The sequence below is a fragment of the Trichosurus vulpecula genome, chromosome 6, assembly GCF_011100635.1.
Source record: "Trichosurus vulpecula isolate mTriVul1 chromosome 6, mTriVul1.pri, whole genome shotgun sequence".
NCBI lineage: Eukaryota > Metazoa > Chordata > Mammalia > Diprotodontia > Phalangeridae > Trichosurus > Trichosurus vulpecula.
In genome coordinates this window covers 55,191,709-55,212,637 of record NC_050578.1, presented here as the reverse complement: position 1 = coordinate 55,212,637, position 20,929 = coordinate 55,191,709, and the positions used below count along the sequence as shown (strand labels likewise).

The following is a 20,929-nucleotide window of genomic DNA, read 5'->3' as shown; positions in this document are numbered from 1 at the left end:
GAAAAATAACTTCCCAAGTTGAACTGTCTCATTAATCAACACTCTTGAGTCCTGTCATTCTACTGGTTCAGAATCCACCTAAATGTCATCATCCAGGCCACAAGGAGCACATGAGAGATTCAGTCAAATGCCTCGCTGAAATCTGATCATGTCACCTATGGAACTTCCTTGATTGATCAGTCTAGTGATTGTACAAAAAAAAAATAATAAGTATAGTGTAGAGAGCTGGCCTTGGAGCCAAGGAGACTTGGGTTTAAGTCCTGCCTCTGACACGTACTGGCTGGCTGATCCTGGCCATGGCTCTTAGTTGGCAAGGTAGCTCTCTCAGATGAAGATACACAGGAAGGGCCGACCTGTTTGGGTAGAGGAAGTTCATTACTGGGACCTCCCCACATCAACAAAAAAAGATGAGGAAAAAAAGCAAAAATGAAATAAAAATAAGAATTTTAAAAGTAGTCATTCTTTTAGGTGCATTTCATCCTTGTGAACAAATCTTTTAACAGTGTTTTCTATTCACCTCATGGATCTCTGCATTTGCAGACTTGTTTTTAATTGAACTCCTACTGCTTCGTAGTAATTGTTTATTTTCTTCTAAAGTAAAAACCATCACTTTATTGGTGCATTCTAGAGTTTTGATGAGAATTAACAGCAAGCTCATTGGCCTACAGATCATAGACTCTCTTTCTTGACATCCCCCTCTTTTGTTTTTGAAAATTGGGATTTTTGCCCCTCCTCTACTCCTATGGTGTCTCCTTTGTACCTTTGTTCCTTAGGGAACATCACTGATCATAACTAGTACAGTAATCACATCCACAATTTCTATCAGTAGAACTCCCTGGGAACAACAGACCTTAACAGCCACAATTACTTCTTGCCTTCCTACTCTCAAAGATCAACTGTCCTTTCTTCGTGATTGTGTCTTTGAAATCCAACACCACGCCTCACTCTGACACGTATAACAGAGTCTTTCATTGACTAGTGTGGAGGAGGGCAAGCTCCAGGTGGCTACTTAGCACGCAAAACCTAAAAAAGCCACAAGGTGGCAATGCATGCTTGAGCTGTTCAAGGGCTCTTGTACTTACTGCCCAGGTGCAGGAGACTGAGCTGCTCTCAGTCCTGAGCTCCTTCTCAGGTCCTCAAGTGCAGACAGGATTGGCTTGGTTATGTTATCTCCTCATCTTTCTTTTTAGTGCCTTGGTTCTGGGATACAAAGATTCCCCTAATAATTGATGGTTCATTTGCAGCCTGTCTGTCTCCCTTCCACTGATATTCTAATAATTTTTTCCTCAACTTTGAGAGACCTAAAAAGATTTCTCATTTACATATAAATGAGCTATTTACTACACTAACCTCTTTACTAAAAGGAACACTAAAATTAGCAGTCCCCTTTAAAGCTCCGGAATAGCAGAAAATCTGTTATTTGGAGTTGAAGTCTGAAACCTCAGTTCCTTGCCTCCCCCCCCCACCCCCAATCAAAACTAGTGTTCCCAAAGTCTGTGCTGGTAGAGGATGAGACTCCCCCAGAATTTTGGTGTGTGAGGCTAGATTTTGTCATCTGGCTGGACTTGTAAATGACCACCATTTATTGCATTTGTGAGTTTTCATTGTCCTCCTAGCTTTCAGAAAGATGAAGATGCTGTGAGATACATCACAGTCTAATCACTGGAGCGTTTTCTGGATCTTCTGCTATTGTGCTGTACTGGGGGGTTGCGGGGGAATCACGACTCAAGTCAAAAGAGGACCACTTTCTAAACCTATATTGCGAGCTTGAACTGAAAAAGCGAAAGACAGAGTCCCCTCTCTCAGGAGGAAGATTGTTCCTATAGCCAGAGAGAGGGGGCGGCCAGCCAAAAGACTGCTTTTCTCTTTTAAAATTCCCACCAGAGTTTATGACCTCATTTGACCCTCTGACTTGGCATTTTCCATTAGCCAAATACTTTCCTCACACCCAGGCCCACATCCATCTGTTCTTGGCATCTAGCAGAAAATAAGGGGTAAAACAAAGAATATTTTGCTACAGAAGGAGCTGCCATAACAAGTGTTGCATAAAACATGTACTTCTCCTTTCCTCTTCCTAGGGTGTTTATAACTTGATCTCTCAAGAGTAGCCTGGGGAGAAAAGGGAGACTAATTAATGTCTACAGGTGCACATATATACACACATACTTCCTCTCTATCTTGGAGAGACATATGTTCAACAGCATCGCTTTAACTCTACTCTATTTGCATTTTGGCACCTTTTAGACTCTTTCACTGAAAGACTTTGGATTATATACTTTCTCCATAACCTCATTCAAGAAAAGTGCATTGACTTTAGTTCTTACCCTAATAAATCTCCCTCTCTCTCTCCCTCTCTCTCTCTCTCTCTCTCGCTCTCGCTCTCGCTCTCTTGCTCTCACTCTCGCTCTCTCACTCTCAGTTTATACTGCCTAGGCAATGCTGGGATACTTCTCTGAAAACAGGTCCCAGTGAGCCTATGGTTCAATTTAATTCAATAAACATTTATTAATTGCCTGCTATATGCCAGACACTATGCTAAGCACTGGGGATACAAAAACAAATCCACTTTTACGAGCTTATATGCCATTGGAGGAAAAGTAAATGTAAAATAAATGCAATGTAATTTGAGGGGAGGAGGACACTAGCAAAGGTGGGGTTCAGGAGAAGATCCTGTAGAAAGTGGCACTTGAGCTGTGCTTTGGATGGAGGTAGGGATTGTCTGAGGTGGAGGTAATGAGGGAGTAGAGTATATTATAGGCATAGGGAACAGCCTCTACAAAGGTACTAATGTGGGAGATAGTACATTGTGTATGGAGAACTAGCAACAGGAGAACAATTTGTAATAATAATGTAATAACAATAATGTAATGTAGAATTCACAAAGGAGATTAATGTGCAATAAATCCTAGGAAGTTAGATCATGGAGGGCTTTAAATGTCACGAGGAGTTTGTATTTTATCCAAGAGGCAATAGGGAGCCCACTGGAGCCTCTTGAGTAGGAGAAGGGAACGGTCAGACCTAAGCTTTAGAAATATTGATTTGGCAACTGTGTGGATCACAGATTGGTGGAGAGAGAGAGATCAGTTAGGCAGCTAGAGGTGATGGTGATGGCTGCTTGGGTAAGAGGGGGAGACAAATATGAGAGATATTGTACGGGTCGAATCAAGAAGACCTCACAACTGATTGTCTATGAAAAGTAAGTGATTGACAGGGACACTGGTTCTCACAAGTGTGATGAGTTCAGAATGATTCTAAGGTTGGGAACCTGGGGGACAGCAAAGACCAGTGCTATCCTCAACAGAAATAGGGTGGTGTAGAAGAGGAGAGGGTTTTGTGTAAAGGATAATGCATTCTACTTTGAACATACTAAGTTTTTGATACCTATGGGACACCAATGACCAATTAGAGATGACCGGTCGGTTATACAGAATAGGAGTTTAGAAGCAAGATTAGGGATAAATAAATATATCTGATGAAGAGGACCTTCTTATGGATTCCCCTCACTATTCCAGCTTCTGTTCCGGAATACTAAGAACACTACCCTTGAAGTATAGGCTATAGCGATTCTGTTATTAAGAGCCCTTAGGAGAAATCAAATATGACCCATATAAGCATTTGGCTCTCTCACCTACTCAATGACCTCCTTCTCAAAGAAAAAGAACCAACAGATGCTTTTCAGTTCCTTATTTACTTCCCCCTTCCTTCCTGTCTTCTAGATAATCTTTCAATTGGATCTCCCTTAGATTTACCAGGTTATCAGATAAGGTGTACCTCACCAACTAGTCTCCTTTGGATACTTGCTTAACTCCTTTAATACTTCTGTCAATATCACTTTTCCCCATAAGTCAATCCAAGATAGCTCTACCTGGCAGAATTCATTCTTGTAAATGATTAGTAATCAGTAGCTATAGAATATTTCTAGCACTGAGACCACTTGCTGCATCTTATTTCCAGTGGTGAAACCTAAACACTGTTGAAAAACCATCCAAAAAACTGCCAGCCATCTTCCAGTAGCAGGCTACCTTCCTCTATCAGAATGACATTCAACCAGGGATAGTCCTACTCCCAATTTGTAAATAATAAAGGTGAACTAGGTTGGATAAAAACTTTTTGTCTGAGTGTTGAATGCTAACTCATGTTGCCCTGAGAATCAGTCACCCAACCAATTAGCATTTATTAATATAAAATGGCCTAATTTTAAACATTCTTTCTAAAGGTGGTAAATGCCTAAAGGAGAGTGGTGGCCATGTGAATAGGCAAAGGGGTATATAGAAGGGAAATCTGCTTCCACTGCCCCTGGAATATCAATAGGGAGATAATGGCTGGAACCAGCAGCTCCTATAGTTGTTTACCAAGGTCTTGGGCAACTCCATGAGACCATTTAGATTTACAGGAGGATGGGATAGGTAGCGGGTTTTGTCCATGATGCTAATTATCAGGGCCTTATGACCATGGACATGGGAACACACAATGGAGAAGAGAGGCTGACATATGGAATCATCAGAGACATGGCAGTTGCTGACTGACCGTGGGGTCTAGATATAGTACCTCCAAGCTCTTCAGTATCCTTTGCACCCTAGACTTTTAATAAACATCTAACATTTCCATAGAATTTTAAGATTGATCAAGTTCCTCCTACTTGTGAGGTAGTTCAGATAGCCCAGCAGCATTACCTGACACATAAGACTTTCTCAGGGACATACATAATATAAAAGAACTGCCATGTTGCTCTGCTGGGAAGAAGTCAGACCTGAGAGAGTTGATGGGCTCGAGATGTAAAATGAGGCATTTTTTTTTAACATAGCCAGTATGGGTATGAGAATTTGTTTGGCCTGATTATGCTTATTTGTTACATGGCTTTTGTTTCTGTTTTCTCTTCTTTCCCTACTCGAGGGTAGTGGATGGGAAGGAGAGTTATAAATTCTTTTTAATGGAAAAAATAAAAAATAAGACAAAAAAGGAGTCTCATTTGACTTTCTTCCTCCTTCAAGAACAGCTAACTCTGCAACAGCAATATGAGACATCCTAAAAACATCAGCCTGAGTTTATTTATGTGCTATTCATGTGTTTTATGTGCTAACTGCAAGCAGACCTAGCATGGGAGAGAACTCAGGATCCTCATCAAGGCTCCTGGGAGCAGCTGCTGACTTCTTGCCCTTTGTCCATGTCAGATCAACTGCTGTATCTTCCCGATATCTGTAACATTGTGCTATTAGAACGAAACATGGCACAGTTAATTGGTTTAAGATTGGAGAAGGGGCAGCTGGGTGGCACAGTGAATAGAGGCCCTGGAGTTAGGAGGGCCTGAGTTCAAATCTGGCCTCAGACACTTAACACACTTACTAACTGTGTGACCTTGGGCAAGTCACTTAACCCCAATTGCCCTGCCTTCATCCCTCAAAAAAAAAAAACCGGATTGGAAAAGGACTATGATAAAGCTGTATATTGTCACCTTATTTAATTAACTTATATGCAGAGTATATAATGAGAAACACCAGGCTGAATGAATCAAAGCTAGAATTAAGGTTGCCAATCTCAGATATGCAGATGATACCATTCTGATGGTAGAAAATGAAGAAGAATTAAGAAGCCATGTGATGACAGTGAAAGAAGAGCGTGTAAAAGAGAGTTGAAGCTTAACATGAAAACAAAGAAAGATCTTAGCAACTGGTCCCATCACTTCCTGGCAAAGAGAGGGAGAAGAAATAGAAAGAGCATGAGATTTTATGTCTTTGGGCTCAAAGATCACTGCAGTTGGCAATTGCAACTATGAAATTAAGAGATTCTTGTTCCTTAAGGAAAGTTATGGCAAATCTAGGCAGCCTACTAAAAATTAAAGACATCATTTTGCTGACAAAGGTCTGTATAGTCAAATCAATGGTTTTTTTCTAGTAGCAAATAGGACTGAGAGCTAGATTGTAAGGAAAGCTGAGTGCTGCAAAATTGACACTTTTGAATTGTGGTGCTGGCGAAGGCTTTTGAGACTCCTTTAGAGAGCAAGGAGATCAAATAAATCAATATTTAAAGATATGAATTGAGTCTTCTCATTGGAAGGTCAAATACTGGAGCTAAAGCTTAAATACTCTGGTCACATAAGGAGACAGGACTCATTGGAAAAGACTGATGTTGGAAAATATTAAAGGCAAAAGGAGAAGGTGACAGCATAGGATGAGATGGATAGATGGCATCATGGAAGCAACAAACATAAGCTTGGACAGACTTTGGGAGATAGTGGAGGATAGAAGGGCCTGGCATACTATATGGTTCATGGGGTCATGAAGAGTCAGACATGACTGAATGACTCAGCAACAGCAACAGATGCTAGCTTGCTTGCTTGATCTTTCCTGCCATAACTAACGTCTCTAGACATGAATCTTTGTTTACCTAAACATGAGGTTCCTCCAGAGCCCTCTCACGTAGATTCCTCTTACTAACCTTACTGGTCATCTCTCACCCAGTTCTGCCAACATTCTGGTGTAATAGATAAAAGAGAACTTAAAGCAAAAAAGCAGAAGACAAAAAATACACACACAATAATGTGGAGATGACTACTCAGTCTACTATTCATGACTACTATGAAGAAAGCAGGCTGGAGAAACCAACATCTTTCTAGGCCAACAACAAAGGAGAATTCCAGCAAGGTTTAAAGGAAATGTTATGTAAAAAAAGGTATTTTGGTACCTTTGCCAATTCTTTGATGTTTCAAAATTGTTTTGCTTATCCTTTCCTCCTGAGATGCTCAGTGCCTAGGAGATAAATTTTCTTCATGGAGAAGCTTTTGAAAAGAAAACTTGGAGGCAGAGAAAAAAAAGGTGGTTATAGTGGAAGAAAATGTGTGATTATGGTGACCACTGTATCTCATCATACAGTTGAGGCCTTTGGAGACTTTGAGACTTCTCCTCCCCACCGCCAAGACTGAATGTTGGGTGTTCATACTACTGCTGTACCCAGGAAGATCTTATTACTCCTCTTGATATTTTGCTTTCAGATTCAAAATGACTTTCATTCTCCCAGACCCTGAAACAGACCACATGTTCACCGGACAGCGGAGTTCTTGAGTCCAAACCAAGACAAGTAGACATGCTTTCATGACATACAAGTCTCCATCTTAATACAGAGGGACAGGCTCCCCCGCATAAAAGGGGGTGATGATGATATGGACAAGTAAAGGATTTTTTCCTTTTTGTGGATGCACCTACATTTTTGTGGGTCCCAGACCAAAATGTGGGAGAGTCCCAAAGACCAGGAGGTCATCTGGATTCCTCCCTCCTAAGGCCCTGGACAAGGTTTTTATATCAGTGTAGCTGAGGGTTACAAAAGTAAAATCACTAATATGAAGTATTTTATAAATTTATGACAAATGGTTTGTATTTGCCCCCATTTCCCATTAATATTATCTCCTTCCCAACTTCACATGATATTAAAAGAAAACACCTATGTCATGTTTTAGAATACTTGCATAAGGCCTGAAATAAAAATAAATTGTTATTTAGACTTCCAGGTGAGGGATGACCTACCATTCCTTGTGAAATATAAACTCCCAAGTCAGTTTAAACTTTGCATTACCTGAAAATGGGAAGATAATTTAGTTTACTGCATGGCAAATGACCCAACCCCAACTTCAATAGATGTAGCCATTGTTTCCTGACTGATTCTTCAATGAATTCTAGAGCATGAAGGTTACTGTCAGAGTTCTCTGATGTCCCTTTGCGCTGCCACTGTTGTCCAGAGTCTCACAAATTTATACTACAAGCTTACATGCTCTCAGGTGGGGCTTTCCTTGTACTCAACATCCTCCCCACCAGTAGTTCAGACACTGCCAGTCCAACTCTCTCATTCCATGTGTCTCAGCAAAATGACCTCACATACTTCTGTGGGGTACTACCCTGACCTATCTCTCCTTCACAGTTTTTCAGCACAGTAAAGAAAAAGCAGTCTACCACCTTGATTCTAAATGCCGTGCTTAGCACAGGCATTAATGACCTTCTGTAGCTACTGTTATGCTCATAGTTTTAGACAATCCTCTCCAACCTCCTGCACTTCTGCTCTCCACCTGATATGGCCTAGGTAGAAACTACACCTGGTACGAAAAAACAAAAATGAAAACAGACAATCCTAAGTTAAGTGTGACATTCCTCTTCTCAACAAAATATTTTGTAGTCCCTGAAAAATTATGCCAGTACACTTGAAAACATGCAGATATAAATCTTAAGTATCATAAGCATAAAAATTCAGTATATCTAGGGCAATTATTCCAATATTACAGGTGAAACTCAATGAAAATCTGGAAATGAGACCCTATGAAACCCTTTAAATCTGAACACTGCTAAATACCAGGTGAAACACATTCCAAGAAATCTTCCCAAACTACAATCCAATTTTATACTTCTAGGGTTTCTGACTAAAAGGACATCACTTATTTTTGTGAAAATGTGCTTTAGGTTAAGACAACCTTGAACCATTAGCCTAATATTTTGTAGGATGAATGCTTATGAAGCCGATATGAGAACATCTCAGAAGGGCAATCACTTGACCTTCTGCTTCCTTCTATGAACACTGTGAATACTGCACATTTCTTTCGAAATTATTCTAAGAGATGGCTTTGTTATGACAGAGGATTGTAGTGGAAGAATTAATATATTACTTTAGTAATGTCTTTAAGCTAAATGATTGAAGTTCTAGGGGTAAATAGACATTACTGAAAAGTCAGGAAAAAAAGACTTATTTATGAGAAAACATTTATTACAACATTATTTAGAAGAACAAAAATGTCAAAAACAGTAATAGCTGAAAACAATCCATGGGTCAAGCAATGAGGCACAGCCAAACAAATTGTGACATACATATCACAATTGCACCACAACTGTCACCCACGACTGAACAAAATTCTTAATACTGGGTTATAAAATGAATACAACGAAGCTTGGGCTGATGTATGTAAAGTGATATAGAGTATTTTTAAATAAAATGTAATCAGAAATGATGATAATAATAATGAAATCTGAAAACATGCATGGAAGACAGACTTCAAAAAGAATAAGGAAGGGAACAGGACATTTTAATTACTTTTTAAAAGCTATTTTGCATAAAAAAACAAGCCTCAAATAAAGGAATTAACTGTGCTTTCCTCTATCATTTTTTTTTATTTCTGTGTATTTTAATGATTTTTCTTTACTGATTACTAAGTTTAGCATATGTTTCAACTAGCAGGAACAATACTAATTGCGAATTATTGTACTGCAGTGATATAGTGGGTTAAATTGCCTTTTATGAGTTAACTGACGATCCCAACATCCCATTTATAAAGTTATTTCTATTGGAAACTATGTCCTGAATTCCAAATAACTGAATAACAAACAAACACTGGGAACATAGTCCATTTTAAAATTGAGAACTACCTGACCATTCACTATATAAATAAAAAGCATGGAGTTGCTATGTTAAGTATGCTAGTAAAGAGTTCACCTTTTTTTCATCCTTCCACCCGATTGCTGAAACAAAAGTCAACACTATTGCAGCCAGTCCTCCAGCTCCATGTATCCCAATACGCCCGCTGCCTATGACAGCCATAATAGATAAACCCAGAAGGAGGAATGCTCTCTTCCAAGCAAGTGTAGGCTAGGGTTAGAGACAAAGACATTTAAAGATTAATTTACATTAAACATTCAAGAAAAGTTTTGCATTATCTACGAAATTTTACAATTCATGATGTCTCTATCTCCAATAATCATATTAAGAATATCTGCACATTCTATCTCCTTTCTTACAAAAATCTTTGAGCCAGAGCTTCCACCTAGTAGCAACATTAACATATTTTTAGTATCTACCTTGATTCACCATCTTGGTATTAGTAACCATCAAGTTTTTAGTGGGAGAAGGGAGAAGAAACAGGACTTCCTATTTCAAACAACTTCTGAATAATTAAGAATTGACTTGCAAGTAAATTAGATTAAATAAGTCAACTTAAGTCAATATTTAAGGATATGCCTTTTCTGTATTGGTAAAAGACACCCTGTGTGTAAACTCTAGTCCAGTCTTCAACAATTGTCAGGGAGGAGCTGGCTAGGCCAAAACAGAGAAGTGAAGGGTTAAATATAATTGTGCTGTCTATACAAGCATCAGGGGTATTTAAGTTAACTGTGGCCAATACAGTAGGAAGAAAGAGGAGGAAGAACTGAGGATACCGCTAAAATAAATTCTATCTCCCCCAGGAAGGTTTACAGGGAAAGGATCTGGAGAGGAAAGGATTAGTGCCTGCCATACCCAAAGTCATGACTTCTAAAAGCCAGAAGGCAGGAATATAAAGGAAGAACTTTGTCCATTTGAGCTAAGTAGATTATTCTTTAGTTTCTTATTCACCAAGTAAGAAGGCAGAAACTTCACTTGAAATCAGTATTAAGGACTCTGTTATCAAGTAATAGGAATATGAAACTACCTCAAAGAACAGTTTTCATAAAAATAAATGTAATAAGTGATATCTTATGTCTTCCCAAATTATAGCTTTTCTTATTAAATGCTTAAATACCACATTTCATTAAATAGATTTATTTCCTATTTACCTGATCAGTACTTGGAAAGTAGCGAATAAAATATCCCATAACAATTCCTGCTGTTATACCAATTACTATTTCCAAAACAGCCTTGATGATATTCTTATATACAGGACCTGTAACAAACAACACATTATAAGGAGACCATTTTATTTGATTTTTATTAACACTTTTCCCCAATTACATGTAAAAAAAATTTAACACGATCTTTTTCTTAAGTTTTGAGTTCTAAATTCTATCCCTCCCTCCCTGAGATAGTAAGCAATCTGATATAAATTATACATGTGCAATCATGTAAAACATTTCCATATTGGTCATTTTTTGCGAAAAGATGCAACAAAATAAATTGAGAGGAAAGAAGGAAGGAAGGAAGGAAGGAAGGAAGGAAGGAAGGAAGGAAGGAAGGAAGGAAGGAAGGAAAGGAAGGAAGGAAGGAAAGGAAGGAGGGAAGGAAGAAGAAAAAGAAAGAAAAAAGAAAGAAGGAAGGAAAGAAAAGAATGGTATGCTTGAGCTGTATTCAGACAACATCAATTCTTTCTCTAGATGAGGATAGCATTTTTTATCATGAGTCTTTTGAGATTGTCTTGGATCATTGTATTGCAGAGAATAGCTAAATCATTCACAGTTGATCATCATCCAATATTGTTGTTACTGTGTACAATGTTCTCCTTCTGCTCATTTCACTTTGTATCAGTGCATGTAAGTCTTTCCAGGTTTTTCTGAAATCATCCTGCTTGTCATTTCTTATAGCATAATAATACTCCATTATGATCACATACCAGAACTTATTCAGCCATTCTCCAATAGATGGGCATCCCTTCAATTTATAATTTTTAGCCACCATGAAAAGAGCTGCTATAGATATTTTTGTACGAATAGGTTCTTTTCCTTTTTTTGTTTTAAAATCTCTTTGGGATACAGACCTAATAGTAGTATTGCTGGATCAAAGGGTATAGTTGGATCAGTTCACAACTCCACCAACAGTGCATTAGTGTCGCAGTTTTCCCACATCCCCTCCAACATTTATCATTTTTTTGGTCATATTAGCTCAGACCATTTTAAAGAAATATATGTCCAAATATAATAAAATACAGAAAGACAAACATTACCCTATCAGTGTTCCCCTGTACAGAAAAAAACCAAACCACCAACCATGGACAAAACCAACATTACTAACAGAGCAGAATAGATCTATCCTAAAACAAATACATGAAAACCAGCCTCTAATATGCTATGTCCCAAAAGTCATAGTGCAGTTTCAAGTGTTAATAGTTTCAGAAGTATGAATGCTACAGATATAAAAAAATCATTTGAAAATGTAATGACCTCTTTTACAATTGCTTGGTTTTATGAACTTTGAGTAATAAATTTTGAATTTCAATTTTAACGAGATGAAGCACACTGTAATTATGCACTACATGTTGGACAGTTCTTGGATGACACTTTCTCAGACCAGTAAAATGGTAGAGGAGGTCTTCTTGATTGACCACTTTATCACCTCATCTATATCCAGTAGACTTTTTCTTGTGGGGTCATGTCAAATCTGTCATGTACACATCAAAACGGCTAACATTACAAAGTCACCAAGCAACAGCCAATTAGAATTTTTACAAAGTTTGACAATCAACTGAGCGATGTATAATGCAAGACAGTAGTTACGTTGAATTTAAAATAATTTACTTTTCAAATGTTGCTTTTTAAATAAGTTATGAAGTTTTTAAAGCTTAAAACTGCAGGACTTTTAGGACATGCTGTATTAAGTATGTCATTCCACTTCATCTACTGAGTAATTACATATTTTTGTTGCTGCTCAGTCATTTCAGTCATATTTGACTCTTTGTGACCCCATTTGGGGTTTTCTTGGCAAAGATATTGGAGTGGTTTGCCATTTCCTTCTCTAGTTCACTTTACAGATGGAGAAACTGAAGCAGAGAGGGTTAAGTGACTTGCCCAGGGTCACACAGCTGGTAAGTGTCTCAAGCCAGATTTGAACTCAGAAAGATGAGTCTTCCTGACTCCAGGCCTGGCACTCTTTCCTCTGTGCCCCCTAGATGTATACTACATGTATACAACTGTAATTATCATTATGTGCATATGTCACAAACAGCACCATAGCTTTGATATACTGGTTAAATTCATATGGGGATGGAGCAGGTCTGAGAATTTGAAGTCCCATGGTAGAAAAGGACATGGGACTCTGCTCCTTTGGTGGAAGAAGACACAGGGGTACCTGACTTCCCCTCCGTGAGTGAGAGGAATGGCTTAGATGTCACATCTGTGGCACCTGAATCACAGGGCTATGCTGAGAATCAAATGAGATCATGTATGAAACTTTGCAAATTTATAGTACGTAGTATCTAAATGCTAGTTATTATGATAAAAGCTATGTGCCATAACTCCCCAAGACAGTCTGCCCCTGTCAGGTGCTATGTAACAGGAAAAGGGGTAGCCTGACCCAAAGACAGCCCAACCTCCCCTCCCCTCCCTTTCATTTACCCCACACCATGGCCCAAAACTTAGCTGTACCTAAACCCATTGTGAGTAGAGGAAGTAGGAGAGAGAGAGTAGATATGAAGGGTAGTGGCATAGGGGAAGAAAGGCCAAAGAAAATAAAAATAACACATTCCACATGTGCTGAGAGTTCAATCTACTAAGAGGTTCCTCCTCCTCTCTTTCTGAAGTCAGGAAACAGGTATTGATATATTATACTGATGAAGTGCTAGGACTTTTAATCATTCCTTCTGATATTTGTCTTATAGATTTTATGTGGTCATCCATGCTCTTCCAAACCTTGGCATACTCTCACTCCCATAGAAGAAAAACATCTATGTCATGCAGCATAGCTTTTAGATCCCAAGGACATGTGACAGTTTCCTGTGATCATGGGCAAATTGCTATCCCTACGTTTCCTGTTGCTTTAGATTGACCTCAAGACCAAGATGGGGCCAGGGCCAAGACCAGGCTAGACCTTCCATCCCAGGGTGATGGGAAGGAGACAAATCACTTTGCTTGGGGCTTTGGGTATCAGGAGTTCTTGCTAATGGGGTTCCTTCTTGATATCATAATGTTTTCTATTTTAAGTAAATTGTTCTTTTTCTTTTATTGCTGTATGAGATCTGCATGAAGATCTAAAAGGAGGGAGTTAGCTGTGGTATAGGGGCTTAATCAAAGATAGTACCACTTGTGTAAATTTCTTGTAGAGCAATAGGGAAGGATAGATTGCCCATAACCCCATAAGAACCATGCTGCATCTCTTGGCCTTCATTTAAGACCTATTTAAATTTTATTTTTGTGAGCTTATTTAATTATTGGTTTAGGCTGAGGTTATTATGTCCTTTGGCATTGCAAGGCCCACTGAAGATTTTTCTGATTTTACTTTTTCTTAATCTTTTTTAGGCTGTAATTGACAGTGTGGAGTCTTGAAGAGTCCAACTTTTGTTTCACTTTGACTTTAATCCTATGGTATTCAACATGCCAGCTTGGTGTGCACATACTTGAATGCAATTACAGGGTTTTTAATTGTTGATAACTGTTGAATTTGTGATTGAGGTTGAACCAAAATAGCATCATGGCTATGCAATTCTTTAAAAAAGTGATGCACACTATCAGGATTAGATCCTATTAAGGACCACTATTTTGGGGAGTATCTTTGGAATAGTTTGATAAAGATATTGAAGAAACTTTTATGTGGCATGTATGTGGGGGAGGCAGTTTGGGTAAATGTCAGGTATCATCTAAAGTGATAAAAGATGACAAAAATATTGTATTCTGAGATTTGGTTCATGCAGTGGTACATGTCAGAATCCTTGATAAGACCAGGTTCAGGAGAATGTTTGGAAAATAATTTATACACCTTCTTATGAGGATGAGAAGCTGGTTTTAAACTTCTCCTGAGGAGAGAAGATGGAACTGAAGAAGCCATGGCTCTCAAGAAACCTAAGGAAGAAATCAAGGCTGAAAACAGAGATCACATTAATTTGAAGGAGGAAGTAGATTTCAGATTAAGAGGCACATGCCACTTAATAAAACTATTGTGAAAGACAGGGTTTGTTATTGAGGCAGATCAGATTTCATATTGATGGGCAACCAATCAATTAAATGGACACCACTGAACATCAGGGAAATGGAAGATGAAGACATAATTGATGAGCCCTAGCAACTAACAGAAAACATTAACTAAAAAGAGAAACTGCAACTTTATTCCTGAATCATGTTCCCAAGAACAACCAATACATTCACAATTAGACAGCTGAAATTTGGTTCTTTCTATCCCATCTAATGGATACAAATTTTCTCTCTTCTTCCATTCCTTTCCCCCAACTCTTTATTGTATATAAAGAAACTGGCAACTAGGCATTGGCATGATACTTTTAAAAAAAACCAATTAGGTGGCTGATGGTATTAATTTAATCAACTTCAAATGGATATGGGGAGGGGAAAAAAGCAAACTGATTCTATATCTCTTTTCTCTCTTACTAGCATGCTCATTCAACTTTTTTCTTTATATTCCAGTAAGTTATTTTGCTCTCATTGTTGAACGGCAACATCAACAAACAAAACCCCACAAAAATCCTTGTATATCTTGTTTGATTGTATAATTGTAATATTTTTATTTTTATCATTGTAAAACCAAGGATGATTTTATGACATTTTATTTGTACATAGGTGTTACACGCAGGTGAGTCACTGTTTTTCAGTAGAGATAAACTGTAGTACTAGATTTATTCCAGGAATGCAAAGCTGGCTCAATATTAGGAAAACTGTCAGCATAATTGATCATATCAACAACAAAACTAGCAGAAACCATATGATTATCTCAATAGATGCAGAAAAAGCTTTTGACAATATACAACACCCATTCCCATTAAAAACACTAGAAAGCATAGGAGTAAATAGAGTCTTCCTTAAAATTATAAGTAACATCTACCTAAAACCATCAGCAAGCATTATATATAATGGGGATAAGTTAGATGCATTCCCAATAAGATTGGGGGTGAAACAAGGATGTCCATTATCACCCCTATTATTCAATTTGGTACTAGAAATGTTAGCTTTAGCAATAAGAGAGGAAAAAGAAATTGAAGGAATTAGAATAGGCAAAGAAGAAACTAAGGTATCACTCTTTGCAGATGATATCATGACTTACTTAGAGAATCCTAGAGAATCAAGTAACATACTTTTTTTGCTTTTTTTTTTCCAACATGGCTATTATGTTCTGCATGACTTTACATGTGTAATTGATATAATAGTGTTTGCCTTCTCAATAGATGGGGGGTGAAGGTTGAAGGGAAGGAGAGAATTCGGAACTCAAAATTTCTAAAAATGAATGTTAAAATAAAGAAAGTATGATTATTGTTTTTTTTTTAAAAAGAGAATCTCAAAGTTTGTACAAAACATATTCTAGGGGCCCAAGATGGTTTTGGCTATCTGCCAACTCTGACTCTATGCTTGCCGAGTAGGAACACCATCAAGCCTTTGAGGCTTATGTATCCCATCTTATCTCTGAAAGGAAATAGGAAGAATATAAGCACTTAGTGGTGACAGACCATTTTGTCTTGTATTGTGAACATATCCAACGAGGAACCAAAAAAATTATTTGGTTGCAAAGTGAGAAATATTTGTATATGGTTTGCTTTTGTTTTTGTTTTTTGCACCAGGATACATTTAGACTATAATAGAATCCTGACAGCAAGGGGTTTCTGGCTTCAGCAGAAGCTCCACATTAACATCCTCAGGGAGACCTGTAGCTTGAGTGAGCCTTTTAATGGCAAACTATCAAATATATTTGGGACATAGAACCATGAAGAGAAGTCTTGATGCACTCTACATATCACTTTCCTGGTGCATGAATATACTATACTACAACCAAGAATCATGCCACAGGTTTTATATTATATCTGCTTATGTTTGAGCAGGAGTCATGTTCACCTATTGATTTATGCTTCAGTCTCAGAAGATACAGTAGTTATGGTGACTCATAGCCACTAAGTCTTCTGGCTGAAAGTCCAGTTGATATAGTATATCTTTGTCCTCAGTTCAGAAGAGCTCAGATAGGAGCAAGTGATGATACATTTCACAAGTTCTCTGTCAATAATTTCAACAAAGGAATAGGTACCTGCTAAGAAGTCACAGCGTTCAGGAAATACACAAGATAGAGGTGTGATGGAAAGCCATTCCATACCAAGTAGTTGAAAGACTGAGATATCTATCTGTCTACAAAACAGTCTCCAAGAGCACTTCGTATTTCACAAAGATTATTAATGTATCACAACCATCTCTTGCCCACTAAAGAATTCTTTGGACCACTTGGCAACTAGGAAGAAAAGAACAATGGAGATTCAAGCCAGAAGAGCTCTAAGAAGTCCCCACCCACCCATTTAGATAAACTATTAGAGCTAGATCAGAAGGAGAAAAATTTAGACAAGGAAGAGATTGATTGTAGTGGTACTTGTCAGAGGGTCAGGGAAGTCAGCTGGATCTATTCCAGCTTGAGAGGGTCTTCTATTCTGATACAGAGGGTCTTTTTTTGCCCAACATTCTACCACTAGCAGTCCCTAAAGGAATACAAGCTATCTTTAGTGCCTGGAGCATCCGTAAGCTCAGGAATGCAACAAAATTGACGACATGTCAACAAAGACATGTCCTTACTTTTTGGTCATTCACCGAGTTAACTTTAGATGCTTAAAGTATAATGTGTGAAGCAGCTACACACATAGTTAGACAAAATGCACCTGTTGGAATTCATGTATCACAGTGATTCATGCGTACCCTGGAGGTGTTGTATATCACCTAAATATTTTGTATCCAGCAAATTTCTTTGCTATATATGCTAATGCTATGTGTATATGGATTAGGTTTCTTCGTGTGACCTATAGGTATGCTTCTCTATGTGATCTTGATGCTTTTCCTTATGTATTAGGGGAGGGGGAATGGACTAAGCATTTAGACAATGTTTTATTGCATTTGACCCTAATAATAGTAGGTGTTATTATCTCTATTTTATAGTTGAAGAAACCAAGGGTAACAGAGGAATGATTTGCCCAGGGTCAGTGGCTACCATCTGAGGTCACACTTGAACTCGGTCTTCCTGACTCCAGGGCAAGATCTCTACCTAGCTGTTACCTAACTGCCTTGAATGAGATTAGTGTATTTGGTCTATTGTGTGCAATGTTGTTCCATAATTTCTGTGCTAAGTACTATGGATACAAAGAAAGGTAAAAGACAGTCCCTATTCTCCAGGAACTCATAATCTAATGGGGAAAACAACATATAAAGATCTATATACAAACAAGATATAGTTAGGAAAAACTGGAGGGAGGCACTTAGATTAAGGAGGCCTGGAAAAGGCTTTTTGCAGTGGATAAGAGTCTAGTTGAGACGTGACAGACACCTGGCAAGCTAAGAAGCAGAGAATCATCAAGCAAGTTGACAAGCAAACAAAAAAATCCATTTATTCTAGGATGTGTCCTGTGTTCAGCATGAATTTAGCTATACTCATCGCTCATTGGTGATGATGATGGTGACGATGATGATGATGATAGCGTTGATGATGATGATAGCAGATATTTATATAAGGACAGGCATCTTGGCTTAGTGGCTAAAGAACCAGCTTTTTCAGGTGCTTCTGACCCATACTGGCTAGGACTCTGGATAAGGCTCTTTTCCTCTCAGTGCCCTAGGCCAAAGGTAGGGAACCTGTGGCTTTGAGGGAACCTGTGGCCTTGAGGCCACATGTGGGCCTGGATCCAGCACTAGAGGGCCACATGTGGTCTTGAGGCCACAGGTTCCCCATTCCTGCCCTAGGCAAATGCAGGCTATAGGATACAGAACAGTTGTAGATGTGCATTGGTTGGGGAGTTTTCTCAGTGGGAGTTGCCTCTACCAATGAAATCATAGGCCTGCACCAAATATATGTCTTAATTAATTTAGCCCACTGGTAACTCCAGTAAAAGCCACTGGGTCAAGTGGAGGTTTCCCAATGCACTAACAATTTTTCTGCCTGTGAAAAAATGAAAAGAATGAAATCCTTTTTAAGCTCTACATTTTAATTAGCCCATTAAAAAAGGAAGTCAGGAAAATTATTAAGCAAAATAACAAAACTGAAGCTCAAAGCTGTGGGTTGCCTAGTTTACCTGTAGTGAATGTTAGGCTTAGGAATGAATTGAAGCCAGTGATAGCCAGAATATCATCAAAGCTGCTGGCAGCGATCAGCAAGGTGGGGATCCCCTTTTTGACACCATATCCTTGCTCTTGCAGCATCAGCATTGCGGGGACCACAACAGCAGGAGAAACCGCACCTAGGACAAAACTTAAAAAAAAAAGCTTAAAAAAGCTTTTAAAAGCTTAAACAAGACACAACACTGACACTAACTAGTTGAATGACCATGGGCATGAAGTTGATGCACAAAGAAAACTCTGTTTTGAGTTTTGAGTTAGATGGCTGTAATTTACTCTTCAGTAATTATATATGACATGCCATTTTTGATGAATGGTCCAGGAATTGCTTGGTAGTTAATAATTTTTTTAAAAGTAACAAATGCAAATATAAGCACATGACAAGGAACTGTATTTTAAAAGGCATTGTACATGGAATATCTAGGCATGTAATGACATTTAATATAAATTTCTGACAGCTACATTATGGCTTAATTAAGGCCAGAAGGAGATCATAACCAGTGTATCTAACATTATTTCTAAGAGAAAGTGCACTCCAATGAATTACAAATGAACTTTTGGGAAGACAAATAGTTGTAAATGAGAAATTGCTTAAATATAGTAATAATCACATCCCTAAAAGTGCTTTGTGTTTACTTCATTACTCTCTTCCACCTATTAAAATCCTACTCATTTTTAAAGGCACAACTCAAGCCTTATTTCTTCCATTCCAGAACTACCCCAGGCCACAATTATCTCACCCTTTCCTGAAATATTATAATACTCAATAGCTATATTACATGATTTAACAGGATTCTCCTTTAGTCTTGTGTTTCCTAGGTGCTATTCTGGTAGTTAATTAAGTTAAAAATTCCTTGAGCTTCACTTACAAGGCCATTCTGGGCACATAATAAATGTATCAATAGTAGTAGTAATAATAAATATTTGTTGGGTGATTGAGAAGTGTTTGAAGACAAATGAAATTCCTTTGGACAAATAGTGTGGCATTTTTCATGACTCCTAGTCCTTTCAGTACACTTCTTCTTCATCCTTCAGCCTAGGGGTGGGGAACCTGGGGCTTTCAGGCCACACCTGGAGGCTACAGGGTTTGGATTCATTCAATCAAAGGGCTGCACTTAAGGACCTAGAGCATCAAAAGTTCCCCACCCCTGGACTCACTAAAACTTATTTTGAGTTGATGGGAGAGAAGGATGAATGATACTACAGAACATGAACCATTCAATACTTAGGCACCCCGCTAGCCCCTTAGTGTCTAGAAGAGTTAGAGGCTATGAATTCTAGGTATAAAAAAAAGCTGTGTGATGAACCTGGCTTTACGCTCTGTCATCAACTCATTTGGTTTTGGTTTATATGAACCCTAAAGCCTAGCACAGTGTCTTGACTATAATAGGTGCTTAACACACGTTGTTTAACTGAATTAAGTTGAATTTCTAAGGTCATCCATGGTAAAAAGACAAAAGCTGTTGAAGGGCAATATGATATACCATTTACACTTTCAAACATGTATTTATAGACACCATGACTAGTCAGCAGAATAGATATATCTATCATTTTTAACCTAGGAGCCTGGCCTTGCTTATTTTCACAGGAAAAATGAGAATAAATTACCCTAATAGAAATCCCCATCGCCATGGAAACTTCATAATAAAGTGAGAAAAAACAGCAGCTGAGCACGCCTCTAAACAACATGGACCCATGGATAGTCTTAAACAAACTCCTTTTAATTTCTCCAGTGCCTGAAACATAGAAACAGTCAAAATCTCAATCTCAATAGCTTTTTTAAAAGTGGTTTTTATAGAGGGTTGGGAGGAATAGCATTATAACTATTCTCCTTTGGCTTGCTACCCTCAGAGATTTGATTATATATAGCTTTATATTTTGAAGAATTATTTGTTTTATTCTTACTACTCAAGACAAACAAAAGTGGTTAAGGAGTTATGACTACTGTCCTTAATTTGCTGCCTAAACACATGCCTTGATCTCTCCTATCTTTAAAAAAAACTTTCTCCTAACCCTACCATCCCTTCACACTATCTTCCTATGTTTTCTTCCCTTTCACAGTCAAATTCCTTGGAAAATCTGCCTATCTACTTAGCTTCTCTTTTTACTTTTCTCACTATTCAATCCCTTTGAATCCGGCTTTTAATCTGCATTCTGATGCTTTCTACTTGTGTGACTTCGTGCAAATCGCTTAGCCTACTTGG

The 20,929-nt window shown here is 38.2% G+C and overlaps 1 protein-coding gene across 1 annotated transcript in view; it reads right to left on the bottom strand.

Moving 5' to 3' along the window:
- The window catches only part of LOC118853723 (sodium/hydrogen exchanger 9B1-like), a 66,785-nt gene that overhangs the window by 10,585 nt on the left and 35,271 nt on the right, over positions 1–20,929 (bottom strand). The window contains exons 5-8 of the mRNA XM_036763907.1: positions 20,334–20,461; positions 18,683–18,858; positions 10,560–10,666; positions 9,466–9,618 (exon numbers count right to left, since the gene is read on the bottom strand). Of these exons, the coding sequence (XP_036619802.1) occupies positions 9,466–9,618; positions 10,560–10,666; positions 18,683–18,858; positions 20,334–20,461 (564 nt within the window). The remainder of the gene's footprint in view (positions 1–9,465; positions 9,619–10,559; positions 10,667–18,682; positions 18,859–20,333; positions 20,462–20,929) is intronic.